Source organism: Colossoma macropomum, unplaced genomic scaffold (assembly GCF_904425465.1).
Source record: "Colossoma macropomum unplaced genomic scaffold, Colossoma_macropomum, whole genome shotgun sequence".
Taxonomy (NCBI): Eukaryota; Metazoa; Chordata; class Actinopteri; order Characiformes; family Serrasalmidae; genus Colossoma; species Colossoma macropomum.
Window position 1 is genome coordinate 36,055,143 of NW_023494801.1, and position 20,503 is coordinate 36,075,645.

The following is a 20,503-nucleotide window of genomic DNA, read 5'->3' on the forward strand; positions in this document are numbered from 1 at the left end:
GAGGCTGATAAAGACTCAGCTAGATTTCTGTTCAGATCAACCAGCACATAAACAAACATAATCACACAAAATCCGAGACACTTTTTTAGTTTTCAATGTCAGGGCAGTCAGAAAGAAATCCAAACAATCAAGGTCACCAACGGCTGCTCATAATGGACAGCAGACGCGAGCTCACACGGCTGTTACACGCAGAGACGGCCTCATTAGCATGTGAATGGCGTGACCTCCCTCCCCTGTAACGGATTACCGCACAATTCAGCCACACTAACGCCGCTCGCTCAGCAGCAGGTGTGATACAGCAGCCAGGATTCCACAGCAGACGCACACTGACATGGAAATAAATAAACAAATAAATAAACATCAACTCCTCTGATTTACTGAAGGTGAAGCCTCCAGAAAACAAACCCTTAAAGGGCTCATATCCCACATTTTATCAGTCATAATTCCAACCTCTATAGCCCTTAGAATTCAACAGGCTGTTAAAGACACCGTGCCTTTAAGATTCATATATGTAAATGAGCTCTGTTCTGGTTGGCCACCATGTATAAGGACACTGAAAAAAAAGGCAGTCTGGGCTGAAACACTCCTTATAACTTCTGTGTGAGTGGGCGGGGCTAAACTGCTGCTAAACTGCAGTAACTGTAGTAGGTTAATAAGTCGCTTTTCATGACATCACAAAACCAATGAATTCAAAACAGGCTGACTTTTTGGTTTTGCAACCTGTTTACCATATATATATATATATATATACACACACACACATCGATCAGGCATAACATTATGACCACCTCCTTGTTTCTACGCTCACTGTCCATTTTATCAGCTCCACTTACTATATAGGTGCACTTTGTAGTTCTACAGTTACAGACTGTAGTCCATCTGTTTCTCTGATACTTTGTTAGCCCCCTTTTACCCTGTTCTTCAGAGGTCAGGACCCCCATGGACCCTCACAGAGCAGGTACTATTTGGGTGGTGGATCATTCTCAGCACTGCAGTAACACTGACGTGGTGGTGGTGTGTTAGTGTGTGCTGTGCTGGTACGAGTGGATCAGACACAGCAGTGCTGCTGGAGTTTTTAAACACTGTGTCCACTCACTGTCCACTCTATTAGACACTGCTACCTTGTCAGTCCACCTTGTAGATGTAAAGTCAGAGACGATAGCTCATCTGCTGCTGCACAGTTTGTGTTGGTCATCCTCTAGTCTTTCATCAGTGGTCACAGGACGCTGCCCACAGGACGCTGTTGGCTGGATATTTTTGATTGGTGGACTATTCTCAGTCCAGCAGTGACACTGAGGTGTTTAAAAACTCCAGCAGCACTGCTGTGTCTGATCCACTCAGACCGGCACAACACACACTAACACACCACCACCATGTCAGTGTTACTGCAGCGCTGAGAATGATCCACCACCCAAATAGTACCTGCTCTGTGAGGGTCCATGGGGGTCCTGACCACTGAAGAACAGGGTAAAAGGGGGCTAACAGAGTATCAGAGAAACAGATGGACTACAGTCTGTAACTGTAGAACTACAAAGTGCACCTATATAGTAAGTGGAGCTGATAAAATGGACAATGAGTGTAGAAACAAGGAGGTGGTCAGAATGTTATGCCTGATTGGTGTGTGTATACACACACACACACACACACACACCCACACACACACACACACACACACACACTCTGTATGAACTAGGGACTGAGTGGTACCTTTTGAAGTTTGCATATAACTGTTAATCTTAAAAAGAGCTGCTTTATGATTATTCTGAGCTCTGGTATCAGACTGGTACTCAGTACTGACCCATGCCCTGAGTTCAGATATCAGAATTAGTATCGGACTGGTATTCAGTATCAATCCATCCCCCAAGATCAGATATCAGAATTGGTATTGGATTGGTATTTAGTATCGATCCATACTCTAAATTCAGTTGTCAGAATCAGTATCCGGCCAGTACTTGGTATCGACCCATACCCTGAGTTCAGGTATCAGAATTGGTATCAGATCAGTACTTAGTATCGATTCATACTTCAAATACAGTCATCATAATAAGTATCGAATCACTACTCGTGTTGTCAGAATCAGTACCGGATCAGTACTCAAACTGTCACATTCAGTACTGGATCAGTACTAAAATTGTCAGAATCAGTATCAGATCAGTACTCAAATTGTCAGAACCAACATCAGATCAGTATTCAGTACCGGCTCACGCCCTGAGTAAAGACACCTGCATTGGTTCAGGTATCGGTATCGGGAGAGAAGAAAGTTGGATCAGTTCATTCCTACTAACACTACTACTACTATTAATAATAATAATAATAATAATAATACTAATAATAATACTAATGTTTTACTAGATCTTAATAGATCTTTTCACAAACTCAAGGTCACTTGAGTCAAAAAAATCAGCCATAAAAATGTGTCAGTACAAACACACACACACACACACACACACACACACACACAGGGGACTGTAACAATGGAGCTCACTCGTCTGCAGCACCCACACACACACTCTCTCTCTCTCTCTCTCTCCCAAGCCTCTCTCTATGTCTGTCTCTCTCTCACTCACCCCACTGGTCAGAATGGACGGTCCATCAGCTGCCGACATCCAGGACGTTGTGGCCTCCTTCTCCTCCACGGTCCGGCGGGTCAGATTAAAGTCCGAAAGGTCAGATTATAATCCAACAGGTCACATCCAACACACACACAAACACACACACACACTGAGATTACAGTCCGGTGGACGGCAGCTGACCACAGCACAACACCGTCGCTCACATTACACACCTGCTCTGCTTGCACGCTCTCACACACGCGCACCGCGGCTCGGCTCGCACGCTGCAACACACACTCACACACTCACACATCAACACACCCCGACGCCAACGGTCTGGCAACAGTTGTCGGGCTTATGGCCACTCCCACTCTCTCCCTCTCTCTCTCATTCTCTCTCTCTCTCGCTCTCTCTGCTGTTGCTAGGCAACTGTTCAGCTGGGCCGTCCCCTAGCAGTGACATCAGAGTGTGTGAACTGCACCCCACACACACACACACACACACACACACAGGCAGAAACGAAGCGTGATCACACTCCACTCACACACTCTGACACAGCCTGAACCACAACGTACAACTAAAACAATCTATTTAATTCACCAAGATGATCAGGTAATGTCCAACATTCCTTAATTCAAATGAAGAAACAGAAAACTCAGTGCAACACTGAGAAAAACACTAATATTAGAATAAATACCAACAAAATTAACAGAAAAAGGTTCTTTAAGGGTTCTTTAGTAAAGATGATGGTTCTATAAAGAACCATTAAAAGCTCAAAGAACCACTTGCATGCTGAAATGGTCTTTTCCATCGTGAAACAGTTCTTCAGATTGATGGAGAACTTGTGTATGGTTCTAGATAAAACCTTTATGAAAATGATTCTACATAGCACCAAAAAGGTTGACACTGTAAACAAAAGCAGAACCCTTTTTGGTGCTAGATAGAACCATACACAATACATTCTCCATCAATCTCACGAACGCTTTCACCTTGCAAAGAAGTCTTTGAGTGTTCATGGTTCTATATAGAACCACTGTCTTTACTAAGGTACCCTTAGAGAACCATCTTTTTAAAGAATGTAGTACGAAGTAAAGTATCCAGTGTAGGACAAGCTGTGGGCCGAACTACAGGACAGGGATGTGACTAGACCCCCAACATCAGAGACTGAGCCAATAAGAACCATCTCAAGCCCCGCCCCATTTTCCTCAGCACTCCAATTACTGCTGTGTTGCTAAATGCTTTTCAGCATGTATATTGTTATGGTAGAGAGGTGGGCCTGTGGGACTTTTAAAAGACCCCCCCAACATACGACAGAGGGCAGTACGGTGTTTCTCCAAAGCCACAAATACACGCTAAAAGTGTGACCTGTGGACTGAACTGTGTGTTACATCTGTGTGGTTTCACACCTGTTTACCTACAATTGTGACCCGTTTCATTTTCATTACACCTACAGTAATCTGAGCTAGTCTGACTGAATAATAAGCAGTGCGACTCCAGACGGGAGCCTGAAAAGCCGCCAAGCTGAGACTGACTTTACCAAGTTACGTTTTAATGTTGTCTTTGCAGTAAGTTAACTTTATTAAACAGACGAAGTAAACAAACCACCTCGAGACCAGCAGAGAGAGCCTGCACAGCTTCAGCGTTTGGACACATTTCTTTCATTTCGCCGTTATTAAAGTACAGAAAGGCTGAATCCAGAGCTGTTAAACACACCCAGACAGTTACGTCCTCCATAAGTCACCACCCTGTATTCTGAGATGCCACAAGTTAAGGCACAGCAAGTTTATCTGCATTGCGCCTTTCATACGAGGCCTAAGCAACAGAGCGATGTAATCATGTGACACTGGGACCTGTGATTTACCAATTATCAATAATTAACACAAACATTAAACACACTTCTTGTGTTAAGCATGGTAGTTCTCAGACACTTAAGTCCCTGGTGACAGAGTGCCTCGAGACGGTTTATTTTTCTCGACCTGATGTGTTTCTAAGCCATTATTTTGTATTGTTTTATACTACAATGGGGGACTTTTATTTTGAATATAAACCCTGGCTTGAGACAGGAAGAGGGTGGTGGCTGGGTGAGATCAATGTTTTTTTGAGTTTTGCAGGGCCCTCTATTTTTTGTGTGTGTTTTGGATGTTCTTGGGGTTTTTAGTGGGTAATTTTTCTCATTCAGAGACGTCAATTTTATTTATTTATTTATTTATTTTCCCTGTTGGAACTCTTTTTGAACTGAATTGATAATTTCCTGGGATCTCGGACTCAGGTTTATTGTTGTTGGAGCTTGGTGGGGGAAATATATCGCACTAGCAGTGTCCGAATTCTTTTAGTAACTGTTACGTTCAGATATCATCAATGATGGACGACGGATGAGGTAATGAGGTCTGTTCTGTCATCACCGCTCTAACGATGCGTTTATATGAGACTCATATCGCGATAATGATAAAATACGCAGTATCGTTCAGCACTTCTGCTCACTGCTTTCAGGCTCAGTCGGTATGTGATCAGTGTGTTAGGCTAGAGAGACTCTCCTCCTGCGCCGGATCAGTGCTGCCCCACTTTCTCAGCTCTCCCAGGAGATCCGCACAGTCACACTCACACCAGCGCAGGCCGGACCGAGCACCACAACCACACCTGCCAACCTCGCTTAGCACAAGAGTGGAACACTTTAAAAGAAACAACAACAAAAAAAAACACCTTGCTAAGCACTCGGTCAGCTCTTCACTCGTCCCATATCATCAGGTTTGGTTATTCAACAGAGTCTGCTGCTCTCTGACCCTGTCAGTGTCGTCCTCACCTGACGCCAGGTTTATTCTAACCAGGCCAGAAACTCCACACCAGTACGTGAACGCCAAAGACCGGCCTGGCCAACACACTGCAAACGCTCGCTCCTACTGTACAAACTCACCATGCGCTCTTATGTTACTGTGTCGGTAAAACACTCAGTACTGAAGGGGGCGCTAGAGGATAATCAGAGAGGATCTACTGCTATTCCAGCGGCCTCAACAGCTACCTTTGCATGAGACTTGACTGCTTGTCTGCTGTGGCAGTTGAGAAGCACACTGGCGGTAGAAAATCACTTGGACAGGCTTGGCTGTCGTCATAGCGCCCCCTGCTGTAACACCCAGATCACGCTTGTACTTGTGTTGCGCTATGAAATGCGTTGTGACACATTTTTGAACACTACTACGTACGAAACTCCGTCTGCGTTCACATTCTTTCGTGAAGTATGTTTCAGGCCTAAGGCATACAAACACACACACACACACACACACACACACACACACACACACCTCCCGGTAACTCTCTAGGTAACAGTCTTTCTCACCTGCACTCACATTTTTCATCCTGCCGTGATCTGCTCCTCTCATTACGGTTACGGGTTTAGCTGTAATGATAATTATGAATACAGCACTGTAAAAATGTCACGTTTGAAACCGGCAACACACATAACTTAACGTTACTCTGCCAGCTGAAATGTCTGGGGCCGTATTACAGAAACTTCCAGAATCTTTTTATCTTAAGATCTGACCGGTCAAGATAAGATTTTTCACAAATTTGTATTACAGAAGAAAATCTTATCTTAATTAAGGAATCTTATCTGACAGCGTCTTATCTCCAGTTAGGAAATCTTAACCTACTTGATCAGAGTCGATAATCAGCTGTCATGTCTGTTGACCACAAACACACACAGCTGAAAAATAAACACAATCAAAATAATCAAGTTAGTCAGCCAGACAGCTGAAGTTACTGATGTAAAAAGGGTCAAACAGAACTAAAGTGTGATAAACAGGACTGCTAAACAGCAGAGGGCGCCAGCGAGGGAGTCCTCAATGAATGGGGGTGAGTGGAGCTAAACGGCTAAAAACAAAAAGTTAAAATAGTTTCTAATCACTGAACCAGAGCGTTTCTTTACTTTTAGACAGTAGAAGAATGGATTTCACTAAAAAAACAAAGAAAACTCACCTGAATGATTCCTTTACTACAGCAAACAGACACTAACACTACAGCTACTGAGTGCTGACTGGTAGCATTACAGCTACTGAGCGCTGACTGCTAGCATTACAGCTACTGAGCGCTGACTGCTAGCATTACAGCTACTGAGTGCTGATTGTTTAGCATTACTGCTACTGAGTGCTGACTGGTAGCATTACTGCTACTGAGCGCTGACTGCTAGCATTACAGCTACTGAGCGCTGACTGCTAGCATTACAGCTACTGAGTGCTGATTGTTTAGCATTACTGCTACTGAGTGCTGACTGGTAGCATTACTGCTACTGAGCGCTGACTGCTAGCATTACAGCTACTGAGCGCTGACTGCTAGCATTACAGCTACTGAGTGCTGATTGTTTAGCATTACTGCTACTGAGTGCTGACTGGTAGCATTACTGCTACTGAGCGCTGACTGCTAGCATTACAGCTACTGAGCGCTGACTGCTAGCATTACAGCTACTGAGTGCTGATTGTTTAGCATTACTGCTACTGAGTGCTGATTGGTTAGCATTACTGCTACTGAGTGCTGATTGGTTAGCATTACTGCTACTGAGCGCTGACTGGTTAGCATTACTGCTACTGAGCGCTGATTGGTTAGCATTACTGCTACTGAGCGCTGATTGGTTAGCGTTACTGCTACTGAGCGTTGATTGGTTAGCGTTACTGCTACTGAGCGTTGATTGGTTAGCATTACTGCTACTGAGCGCTGACTGGTTAGCATTACTGCTACTGAGCGCTGATTGGTTAGCGTTACTGCTACTGAGCGTTGATTGGTTAGCATTACTGCTACTGAGCGTTGATTGGTTAGCATTACTGCTACTGAGCGTTGATTGGTTAGCATTACTGCTACTGAGCGCTGACTGGTAGAATTACAGCTACTGAGCGCTGACTGGTTGGCAAGCGGAGCAGCTCATTGGCTGTTTCGCGTTCACAGACATCATGAAAGTACATGAGGTGCCGTTTTAAACTCCTATAACTCGAGTTTAAAAGCTCTTAAAAATATAACAGCAGTGTTAAAATGTTTTATGCTGCTCTGTTCAGGAAATGACTGAATTCTTTTACAGTAAAAATGTTTTAGCATTTATAAACTATGATTTTACTCAAGTGCTCCATATTAACCCGTTCATTTTGGACTCACTCGGGAGCGCCCCCTAGTGTTTGAGACACCTGGAAAACATTACAGAGTGGAAATTCCCCTCTCTACAAGTTTGTCATCCCTCTCATCTCTCATTTGTCATCCCCAGGGAACGAACCCAGCGCTGTAACGGAGCGAACTCTTCTTGTTTATCAGAAGGCCAGATGCTGCTGCCTCTTGCTGTTACATTTGAATACTGGACATGCACAACTGAACTCACAGGTGTCCCCAGCTTTTTGCGTAATTTAGAGTGGCAAGTCATTCCAGCGCACCTTGATGTCAAAATGTGTACCTGCAACGCAAAACATGTAAAGGTTGGCAGGTCTGCACACCCAGCATGGACCAACACACACACCAGGGTTGGAAATCAGCGTCCGCCACCAGCCAAACGTGGGTGATTTTGTGTAGTGAGTGAATTTGCTCAACCTGCCAGCCACGGTAAACAAAAACGTAAACTCTCGTAAAAGTGTACACTTTCAGAAATAAAGGTACTAGACTGTCACTGGGTCAGTTCTCCTCTTGTCATTGGGGTGGAACCCTCAAGGCTCCATCTCAGTACCTTTAGTCAGGGAACATAACTGAACCATAATCCACTGAAATGATATGTTCTAAGCTGTACTGACTCCACACACCCCGTCTCGTCTCCAGGACTTTATTTTACTGTTCTGTTTAAAACATTCGGTTATGAAAAGGTACAAATACAAACTTTTCACCTGGAAAAACTTATTTAAGGTTCACAGTCGGACCTTAAAACCACTGTTGTGGGCTCTAGAGTGGCGCAACCGTCTAAGCGTTGGCCCTGTCATCAGGAGATCGCGAGTTCGATCCCCGGTGATGCTACAGCCGTCCGTAGCCGGGAGTCCGAGAGAGCACAATTGGCCTCACTCTCTCTGGGTGGGTGGGATGGCCCCTCCTTCTCCCCCCATCACTCAGTGCGATGCTAGTCAGCGCAGGCGTCTGTTAGCTGATGTAACAGATCTGGCGGTTGGCGCTTTCCTCCGAGCGCGTTCAGCTGCCCAATGACGTTGTGTGAGCGGCAGTTCAAAAAGAAGCGGTGGCTTCACAGGTCTTGGAGGAAGCCTGCGCTGCCTTCACCCTCCTAGCGTTGATAGCATCGTGTGATTGGGGGAGTCCTAACTAGCGGGTGGAACTGGAGACGACTAAATTGGGGAGATAATTGGGTTAAAAAATAATAATAAAATAAAAAACCTGTTGTAGCTTTGAGGGAAGATTTACACTGTTTGTACCTTGTTAATGTACTTTATTTCTAACAGTGTATACAAAAAAATAATGCGATATTTTTTGAATAGTGAGTCAGCTTGTTTCATTTGGACGCTTTAACGAGAGGATAAAGTGGGTTACCGAGGCAACTTGAGCACAGAATGATAACCAGCAACCAACAGGAACCACCTCAGGTCAAGCAGCCTAGGCTAACGTAGCTAACAAACAAAAAACAATGAGGTGTTACATCCCAGGGGTTACGAGGTCTGCAGAGACAACCTCCCAGGAGGAGGAACAGGCCAAGGAAGCAGAGGTCAAAAACACTTTTTTAACCCCTTAAATGGCCAGGGCACACCAGCGGTCAAAAAGTTCTATTACACACTTCTATAAACTAAGAACAGCTCACGTTTGCATTACAGTCCCCATAGTTATTAAATAATAAGGCTTAATATGAAATCAGCCTGAAATTTTAAGGGGTTAATGAGAAGTAGAGGAAAACAGACCCTGCGCTGTGATTGGTTAGTTTACTAAGAGACAAGCCAGACAATGTTCTGTTCCGTATGTCGTTAACACACTTTGGGGGCCAACAAGAGAACTAATAGTTTCTCTGCTGGGACTAAAAACCTAAAATTAGGAGTCATAAAAGACCACAAATCATCTGAATGCCCCATTCAGGTAAGAGAGACAGTCCAGGAAACATCAGCTCCTGAGGACACAGCTGCCTCGAAGGCACCTACCAGCCTGAGGCGGCCCAGTCAGAGAAGATGAGCAGACTGTTTAGGAATGTCCACACAGCTAAGAGAGAGGAGGGCCATTTCCAGATTATGAATGACAATAAAACCATTAGTCATTTTTCAGCCTGTTTACTGACGTCAGACTAAACGCTGAACTCAGAATATGGCCGTAATGTCATTAGCTAGAACGTCAGTATTTACCTTGTGAAATAAACTGGTCTATTTATAATGATCATGCTTGAATACTGCAGATCTAGTTGTATATTTTGTGTCCTGAATTCCTGTTTCAGTTTTCGGCCCAACATGTCCCGAATTTCAGTTTCAGTTTTCAGCCAAATGTATCCTAAATTCCGGTTTCCGTTTTCGGCCCGACAAATTCCGGTTTCAGTTTTTGGCCCAGCGAATTCCGGTTTCCAGTTTTTGGCCCAACATGTCCTGAATTCCAGTTCCAGTTTTTGGCCCAATGTTCCCTGAATATCATTTTTCAGCAAGGATTTCATTTCAGTGCATCACTATTTTATTAGTTTCCATTCATCATTAATATTCTCCTTCTCTGAAGCTCCTCACACTGTGCAGAGGATTGTGGGAGATTCTGGTCTGTTGTGTGACTACAGAGAAATGCAGCTTCACTCATCTGTATTCACACTGAGCTCAAACTGCAGAGCCTTTTCTCTCTCCTTCCTACAGTCTTTCATTCTCTCTCTCTCTCTCTCTCTCTCTCTCTCATATCTCTCCCTTTCCTGCTCTCCCTCTGTCTCTCTCCCCCTTCTCTCTCTCTCTCACATTCTTTTTCTCCCATATTCTCTCTCTCTTCTATCTCTCCTTCTCTCTTTCTCTCTCTTTTCTCCAGCAGCTGTCTTTGATGTTGTCGTTAAGCATCTTGAGCTTCAGGGCAGTCAGTATTAGTTAGTTTATTTATTTATTTACTTACATTATTGGTTTCTTTATTTTCATTATTCACTTCTGCATATGAGAGAGAGAGACAGAGAGAGAGAGAGAGAGAGAGAGAGAGAGAGAGAGAGACAGAGAGAGAGAGAGAGAGAGAGACAGAGAGAGAGACAGAGAGAGAGAGAGAGACACAGAGAGACACAGAGAGAGAGACACAGAGAGAGAGACAGAGAGGAGACAGAGAGAGAGAGAGAGAGAGAGAGACAGACAGAGACAGAGAGAGAGAGAGAGAGAGCTGTAATAACAGGAAGTGCCTGTAGTCAAGCCACACCCACACTGCAATAACAAACATCTCAGTGCAGGATTTTCCCTCATCACACTCACCCAGTATTTTCTGTTGATACATGTTTTGACTTCCTGTTCTGGAATAAACATGGAATAAACCTGCATCCCGTGACATTAACTCCACCTCCTCGTTTCTACACTCACTGTCCATCTTATCAGCTCCACTGACCATATAGGTGCACTTTGTAGTTCTACAGTTACAGACTGTAGTCCATCTGTTTCTCTGATACTTTGTTAGCCCCCTTTTACCCTGTTCTTCAGTGGTCAGGACCCCCATGGACCCTCACAGAGCAGGTACTATTTGGGTGGTGGATCATTCTCAGCACTGCAGTAACACTGACATGGTGGTGGTGTGTTAGTGTGTGTTGTGCTGGTCTGAGTGGATCAGACACAGCAGTGCTGCTGGAGTTTTTAAACACTGTGTCCACTCACTGTCCACTCTATTAGACACTACTGCCTTGTCAGTCCACCTTGTAGATGTAAAGTCAGAGACGATAGCTCATCTGCTGCTGCACAGTTTGTGTTGGTCATCCTCTAGTCCTTCATCAGTGGTCACAGGATGCTGCCCACAGGACGCTGTTCGCTGGATATTTTTGGTTGGTGGACTATTCTCAGTCCAGCAGTGACACTGAGGTGTTCAAAACTCAAGCAGCACTGCTGTGTCTGATCCACTCAGACCAGCACAACACACACTAACAGACCACCACCACGTCAGTGTTACTGCAGTGCTGAGAATGATCCACCCTCCCTCTTTGAGGAGTGCTGGGTTTGTTCTGAGCTGAGAGAGAAAATATAGTTCGCACTCGGCCCCGCACTCGGCCCCGCACTCGGCCCCGCACTCGGCCCCGCACTGAATAGCCCCTCTCCTTAAAGAGCCTCTACATTTTCATCAGCTTCGTACTGTTTTTCTTTTTTTTCCACTTTCACAATAATAGTGAATTCTAAACGGGCTGTTCAGTTGGACTGTATGGACTGTAGGGACCTGGGGGTGTTGCTGGGGAACGACATGCTTTAACAGTGTTCACATACTATACATAGCTGAGCTACTCAAAGGCAGAGAGGACGGGTCAGTTTTCAGGGTATGAGCCCTTTAACGGCAGTGAGGACCTCAGAGCTGAGTGAGCTGAGAGAGAGATGGAGCTACAGAGAGAGACAGAGAGGGACACCACTGAGAGAGAGAGGGGGAGACAGAGTGAGAGAGACAGAGAGAGAGACAGAGACAGAGAGAGAGACAGAGTGAGAGAGACAGAGAGAGAGACAGAGACAGAGAGAGAGACAGAGTGAGAGAGACAGAGAGAGAGACAGAGAGAGAGAGAGAGAGAGAGAGAGAGAGAGAGGGAGGGAGACAGAGAGAGACAGAGAGAGAGAGAGGGAGACAGAGAGAGAGATGGAGTGTGATGGTGTGTGTGTTTGTCTGATGCAGTTTACTGCTTTGTCCATCAACACACACACACACACACACACACACACACACACACACACACACACACACACACACACACAGTCCTCCAGCTCTCTTATCTTTATTCTGTTTCTTCTCTTTCTTACTCTCTTCTTTCTTTTCTCCTCCCTTTCTCTTCTTTCTTCTCTATCTTTCTTCTTTGACCTTTCTTGTCACTCTTCTCTCTCCTCTCCCCTCCCTATTGTCTTTCTTTCCTCTATCTCCTCTCTCTTCTTTCTTTTCTCTCCCTCTCTCTCCCTTTTCTCTCCTGTCTCATCTTTCCTTTCTCTCCCTCCTTCCTTTTCCCTCTCTCTCTTCTCACTATCCCCTCTTCCTTTTTTCTCTCTCTCTCTTCACTTTCCTTGTTCCTCACTCTCCTCTCTCTCTCTCTCTCTCTCTCTGAATGTCACTGAAGGACGCTCAGTATTTTCTCCCAGTTTAGCTCAGACACAGATCATTCGCTCTCTCAGTAAAAGCTCAGCCGCATTTACTTCAGTCTCATTACACTGAGATAAAAGAGGGATAGAAAATAGAACCCAAACACATCCCTCTATCTCTACCACTCACTTCTCTCTCTCTGTCTCTCTCTCTCTCTGTGTATAAACCCTGCAATGCCTGATACACACATTGTACACCCTCTACCTTCACTGACTTTATTAGAAACCTCTCTTTTAGCTCCTCCCACTGGCCACTTTATCAGAAACTGCCCCCTTGTAGCTCCACCCAGTATTATGATACTACACTCAGTATTGGTATCAAAGTCAACATCCTGGCATTGTGGCACCCCTCAATGTGACTGTCCACTCCACCTGTGTCCAGGGGAGGTGTGTCCAGGTGAGGTCAGCCTGAGTCTGAATGGTAAGATAAACCCTGAATGGTCCGTGTGGTCAGTATTAGAGCGGTCTGTCCTGTCCTGTATGTGCGGGTTAATGAGGGCAGCGGTAAAGATGCTGATCTAAGCCTCTGTCTTATCCTATTACACTGTGAACTGTTCTCAATCAGGTCCAGTGCAGAGGAGATGACACACACTGATTAAACGTGATCAGCTTTAGCACACACACACACACACACACACACACACACACACACACACACACACACATGCTGAATGAGCTCAGAGGTGTGCAGATACACACCGTGCTGAGGACAGCGTGGCGCCCTCCTGTGAAATTTTCAATATTTTTCATTTTTGTTACTCAGTTAAATAAAAAAAAAAAGTCTTCTTTTAAAAGCAAACTTAACTCAATTCTTTTATACTCTGTTACCGAATAGAGCGTTTATTTCATTGTGCTCTTTTTGTTTTCAATTAACTTTAACCTGACCTCACTAATGCTCCTGTGGCTGAATGCAATCAAGTCCTCACAGCAATGTTCCAAAAGCTTAACCCTTTACAAGGCCAGAGCCTGTCGGCAGGCCCAAAGCTTTATTACACACTTCAATAACCCAAGAATAGCCAGTTTGATTTGAAGCCCCTGTACTTACTGAATAATAAGCCTTAGTGTGTAATAAGCCTGAACAAGCATGGTTTTACTTCGTCCAAATAAACCTGATCACGCTTTAATATGGTGATTTCATATTAAACAGCATTTCTCAGTGTCTCCAAACTGACAGACGACGCCCACATACAGAAATCAGAGTGACGCTGCACATCTGAGCGAGACCCTCAGTGATAAACACAGATCATAAAGACTTTAATTAAGAGTTTAACAGAGTTTTTATATCATATTGATCTGAATGATGAGAACTGTTAGTTAATCTGTTCAGTTGGGTTTAACAGCTGCTTTAATCTGCACAGTTTACGCCTCATAAAGCAGCCGAATCATTAATCCTGCTCATTTTATATCTGTGATTAACTGATATCACACACCGCGGTTATGAATATAAAACACACAAACGTGGCAGATACTGGATGGAGTGATGAACCCGCATCCTTCCACCCATCCATTCATTCATCCATCCATCCACGCATCCATTCATTCATCCATCCATTCATTCATCCATCCATCCATCCATCCATCCATCATTTGTTCATTCACTCATTTAGTTCAGCAGATCTAGGGGCTCTACTCCACACTCACTACTGACCCTGACTGAAAGTTTTAACAGAGAGAGAAAAAGAAATATAGAGGAAGACAGAGAGAATACAGAAATTTGAAAAGAATGAAAGAAAGAAAAGGAGAAAAAGAAAAAGAAAAAAGAAAGAAAAAGAAAAGAAAGAAAGAAAAAGAAAAAAGAAAGAAAAAAAGAATGAAAGAAAGAACGAGAGAAAGAAAAAGAAGAATGATAAACGAATGAAAGAAAGAATGAAAGAAAAAAATAAGAGAAAGAAAGAAAGAAAGAATAAAAAATAGAGAAAGAAAGAAAGAATAAAAAGAATAAAAGAGTGAAAGAAAGAATAAAAAATAAGAGAAAGAAAGAAAGAATAAAAAGAATAAAAGAGTGAAAGAAAGAATAAAAAGAAAAAGAGTGAAAGAAAGAATTAGAGAAAGAAAGAATAAGAAAAAGAATAAAAGAAAGAAAGAATAAGAGAAAGAGAAAGGAAGAAAGAATAAGAAAAAGAATAAGAGAAAGAAAGAATAAGAGAAAGAAAAAGGAAGAAAGAATAAGAAAAAGAATAAAAGAAGAAAGAATAAGAGAAAGAGAAAGGAGAAAGAATAAGAAAAAGAATAAAAGAAAGAAAGAATAAGAGAAAGAGAAAGGAAGAAAGAATAAGAAAAAGAATAAAAGAAAGAAAGAATAAGAGAAAGAGAAAGGAAGAAAGAATAAGAAAAAGAATAAGAGAAAGAAAGAATAAGAGAAAGATCCATGAGGCTGAAAGTGGCTACTTATTTGAATTTTCTGATCCACCTTAAATGGTGCAGCTGCTACATTCAGGCTCAGTTCAGATCACTGACAGCGGCTTCTGTGACAGACAGCAAATGAGAGGCGCTGAAGAGAGTGATCACCTTTAATACCCTTAATAACACCCTTAATAACACCCTTAATAACACCCTTAATAAACGAGTTTGCCTTAAAGGATGAGAAATTAAGCCAATCAGACGGGCTCTGTTCAGTCTGCTTTAGCGTGAGAGTTTAAGGTGGACCAATCAGACGGGCTCTGTTCAGTCTGCTTTAGCGTGAGAGTTTAAGGTGGACCAATCAGACGGGCTCTGTTCAGTTTGCTTTAGCGTGAGAGTTTAAGGTGGACCAATCAGACGAGCTCTGTTCAGTTTGCTTTAGCGTGAGAGTTTAAGGTGGACCAATCAGACGAGCTCTGTTCAGTCTGCTTTAGCATGAGAGTTTAAGGTGGACCAATCAGACGGGCTCTGTTCAGTTTGCTTTAGCGTGAGAGTTTAAGGTGGACCAATCAGACGGGCTCTGTTCAGTTTGCTTTAGCGTGAGAGTTTAAGGTGGACCAATCAGACGGGCTCTGTTCAGTTTGCTTTAGCGTGAGAGTTTAAGGTGGACCAATCAGACGGGCTCTGCTCAGTTTGCTTCAGCGTGAGAGTTTAAGGTGGACCAATCAGACGGGCTCTGTTCAGTTTGCTTTAGCGTGAGAGTTTAAGGTGGACCAATCAGACGGGCTCTGTTCAGTTTGCTCTGTATGATGTTCTCAGTGCATCACCATTAAACATTTCTGTTTAAATGCTGCCACCCAGTGGTGATGGAGCAGCACTGCATTACTGCCGTTCTGAGAAGCAGCTCAGCAGTAAGAACAGTAACAGCTTCTGCAATAAACCAAACAAAACGTTCTATATAGAACCATGTTCAAAAAGGTTCTATATAGAACCCTATACTAAACATTCTCCATCAGTCTGAAGAACGCTTGATGATGTAAAGAATGATTATATCATGCAAAGGGTTATTTGAGTGTTCATAGTTCTCCATGGAACCATTTTCTTTACTAAAGAATGCTTGAAGAACCATCTTTTTGAAGAGTGTAGAACCATGTTTAAAAAGGTGCTACATAGAACCATACACAACACATTCTCCATTAAACGTGAAGAACCCTTTCATGAAGCAAAGAACCTTAATTATGCAAAGTGTTCTTTGAGTGTTCTTAGTTCTATACAGAGCCATTTTCTTTACTGAAGAACCATCTTTCTGAAGAGTGTAGAACCATGTTCAAAAATATGCTACACAGAACCATATACTACACATTCTCCATCAACCTGAAGATCCGTGCAAATGATTCTATAAAGTCTCATAAACTCATAGACCAAAACAGAACCATAGCCTTTACTAAAGAACCCCTAAAGAACCATCTTTTTTTTAAGAGCGTATACCAGTCAGGTCCTGACAATGACCGTAAACCTGTTCTCCTCTCTGACCTGCGGGGGGCTCCACTGATGCTGACCCACCTCACAGCGGTCAGCAAACACAAACACAGAACCACAGCAGCGTTTCCGCCTGACGGGCCGCAGCAGCTCGGTTCTCTGAAGAGGACGGTGAAGGAACCAGCAGAAGCTCTGGCGGAACTCCTCACCTGGTAGTAGTAGCCGTTATCCGTCTGATACGGTGGTCTGTCGATGGGGGGCGCTCCCAGGGCGGTCTTCAGGATCTCCTCACAGCCTGAAACACACAACAGGCAGAGTTACACACAGAGTTGCCAGATTGGGCAGATTCTGGTAAATGAGGGGAAAGTGCTCCAGCAGGGGGTCAAACTTTGAGCAGGGTCTGTCGTTTGGCTGTTTTAGAAAAGTATCTCAAATGAATAAACTGCATTAATTAAAGCGGCTCTGCTCTTCCGGTTTCTCTCTCCCCTTCAGGCTGTGTTCTCAGTACCAGGTTGAAGGACACAAGTCTGATTTTTTGCCCTAATATAACTCAGATCTGATGTTTTCAGAGCATGTAGTGGTGCCATGTAGAACCAAAAAAATCTATATTAGAACCATCTTCAGCACATTCACTATCAATCTGAAGAACCATTTAATCGTGCAAAGGGTTCTTTGAGTGTTCATGGTTCTGTATAGAACCATTTTCTTTACTGTGAATGTTTAGTGGTTGTAAAGCGGAGCAGCGTCAGTTTAAATAATGACAGTTTTCTATTGTAAACTGCTGTTAAAAGCTCACACTGAAACTCTTTTAAGTCTAAACGTGCTTTAAACGCTTGACCGGTCCGAGCGCTGATGAGCACCGGCTCAGAGAAACAGTACAACACACTGAAGTGTCAATCAGAGCTGCGCAGTACGACAATATTTATCGTTAATGTGATGTTAGTCTTCACAATGTGCATTAATGGATGTCGTCAGATCCAAGTAACCAAACTGATAGTTTTTACGGTATTTTCTGCTTATTTATGGTAAAATGTGGTTCTAACTTAACAGATGTCAGAAAAACAGATATTGTGACACATCGCGCATCACGAAAAACATGTGCAGCAGATTCCTATTCCTGTGTCTGCCTGGCTAAAATAACTAAGCCCCTCCACTCTGAAGGAGAGATTAGAGCAGAGAGAGATGAAGACGGTGACATCTAAATCTTTCACATCAGATCAGATCTCAGCTGTAGAGACCAAACACTCTTAAGATGGCTGTTCTTATCACACACACACACACTCACACACACACACACACACACACACACACACACACACACACACACACACACACTCACACACTCACTCACACACACTCACACACACACACACAGACACACACACACACAAAACAAGAAAACCCACTTAAATCCATTTATAGAAACAGCAGAGAGTGAGTGTCTGTGTGAGTGTGTGTGTAAGTGTGAGTGTGTAAGTGTGTGTGGTGTGTGTGTGTGTAAGTGTGTGTGAGAATGTTTGTGTGTTTGTGTGTGTGCGTGTGCGTGTGTGTGCGTGTGTGTGTGTGTGTGTGTGTGTGTGTGTGTGTGTGTGTGTGTGTGTAGTGTGTGGTGTGTGTGTGTGTGTGTGTGTGTGTGTGTGTAAGTGTGTGGTGTGTGTGTGGTGTGTGTGGTGTGTGTGGTGTGTGTGTGTGTGTGTGTGTGTGAGTGTGTGTGTGTGTGTGTGTGTGTGTGTGTGTGGTGTGTGTGGTGTGTGTGGTGTGTAAGTGTGTGGTGTGTGTGTAAGTGTGTGGTGTGTGTGTATGTGTGTGGTGTGTGTGTGTGTGTGTGTGTGTGTGAGTGAGTGAGTGTGTGTGGTGTGTGTGGTGTGTGTGTGTAAGTGTGTGGTGTGTGTGTGTGTGTGTGTGTGTGTGTGTGTGTGAGTGTGTGTGTAAGTGTGTGGTGTGTGTGTGTGTGTGTGTGTGTGTAAGTGTGTGGTGTGTGTGTGTGTGTGTGTGTGTGTGTGTAAGTGTGTGGTGTGTGTGTGTGTGTGGTGTGTGTGTGTGTGTGTGTGTGTGTGTGTGTAAGTGTGTGGTGTGTGTGTGTGTGTGTGTGTGTGTGTGTGTGTGTGTGTGTGAGTGTGTATAAAACGGTATAAATTAATAAAACATTGAGAGCAGCAGAGCTGTAGCTCCAAACACAGCGCACTCTCTGAGCTCAGTGCCCCTTGTCCAGCTCCTCCTGATCTTCCTCTCCAACATCTTTAGTCCCTTCAAAACCACAGCTTACCAACAAAAACAGCTACAAACTTGAAAAACATCCCACATTCCAAAAATTCTGAAAAAAAAACAATTCTTCAAATTACAAAATAAAAACATCCCAAATTAAAAAAAAAGAAAGAAATCCCAAATTTCAAAATAAAAAACAAAAACCTTAATTGCAAAAAATCAAACATTCGCAGTGTGTTTAATGTTCAGGTCAGGGGGCCCAAACAGTTTCTGGTGGGCTAAAAAGACAAAGCAGAAAATCATTGTGTTGGAACAAAACTCATATTTCCAAAAAACATCATCAGCGTTTTTATGCAGGTTAACGTATCGGAATGGATCAAATCAGTTCGGATCATTTCTGTTGGTCCAATGTTGACACAGTGTAAACAGCAGCCTGCATTTTCAAAATATGCAAAAAAGGTCAATGACAGCGACATGATTAAAAAAAGTGGGTTTCAAATTACAAATATAAAGATGTATTTAATAACATTACATTACATTCTTACAAAATAACTTCAAAATACAATTTTAAAAGGCAAAAGAACTATAGAAGTTACTTATATACAAACTTAACTCCCAAAACGTTGGGAAGGTAAAATGCAGATGAACACAGAAAGCAGTGATTCATAAATCACTCTGCTCTGACTTGTTTCTAAACAAATGTTTTATCTTGTCAACTTCAATGGTTTTTTATGCTCATTCTGAAACTGATGCCTGCGACACTTTCCAATATAGCCGGGTCAGGAGCAACTCACGACTAGGAACACTGAGATGTTCAAAAACATCTTACACAAGTGATGCAGTCATGTTCGGATATAAAAGGAGCCTCCAGGAAAGGCCGAGTCCTTGAAGGGTGGGGAGGGGTCGAGACCACCTGGCCAAAAATGCATCAGCAAAAAACCCAACACTTTAAAAACAACATTCTTCAGTCAGGGAAAGGGAAGGATGTTATGTATTTCATAATACAGCATAACATCAACAAAACTTTCAGAGAATCTGGAGAAATCTCTGTGCGTACAGTAAAAGGCAGAAAACCACAACTGAATGCCTGTGAACTTTGACCTCTCGGACAGCACTGCATTAAAAACCAGCCTGTTTCTGTGATGGTGATCACACATGGGCTCGGGAACACTCGGGAAGGTCCCGTATGGCTGTGCAGCTGTTGTCAATAAACAACATTCATCACTGCATCCACAAATGCAAGTTAAGGAAGTCATACATCAACAACGTCCAGAAACACCGCCGACTTCTCTGGGCTCGAGCTCATCTGAAATGGACTGATGTTCAGTGGAAATGTGTGTTGTGGCCTTTTGAGTCCACCTTTCAGATTGTTCATGGAAATATTATTATAGTATTAGTGGGTAACCTGCATATACCATTAGCACCGATAACATTTTGGAGCTACATATGCTGCCTTCTAGACGGCGTCTTTTTCAGGGACGCCCATGATTATTTTAACACGACACACCAAGAAAGATTCTGCATGTGTTACAGCAGCAAGGCTGAGTTATCAGAGCGTGCAGGTGCTCGACTGACCTGCCTGCAGTCCAGAAATGTCTCACGTGTCTTTTTAAGCTCTAAACACAAGAACGAAGGTCCCGTATGGCTGTGCAGCTAAAGACTTATATAACAGAAAAACGGCAAAAAATTAAAAACTGGATCAGTTTGTATCTTCAATCCCCAAACGATTAT

The 20,503-nt window shown here is 43.4% G+C and overlaps 1 protein-coding gene across 1 annotated transcript in view; it reads right to left on the reverse strand.

Moving 5' to 3' along the window:
• The window catches only part of rab11fip4a (RAB11 family interacting protein 4 (class II) a), an 84,168-nt gene that overhangs the window by 40,951 nt on the left and 22,714 nt on the right, over nt 1-20,503 (reverse strand). The window contains exon 3 of the mRNA XM_036590162.1: nt 16,777-16,862. Coding sequence (XP_036446055.1) covers nt 16,777-16,862 — 86 coding nt within the window. The remainder of the gene's footprint in view (nt 1-16,776; nt 16,863-20,503) is intronic.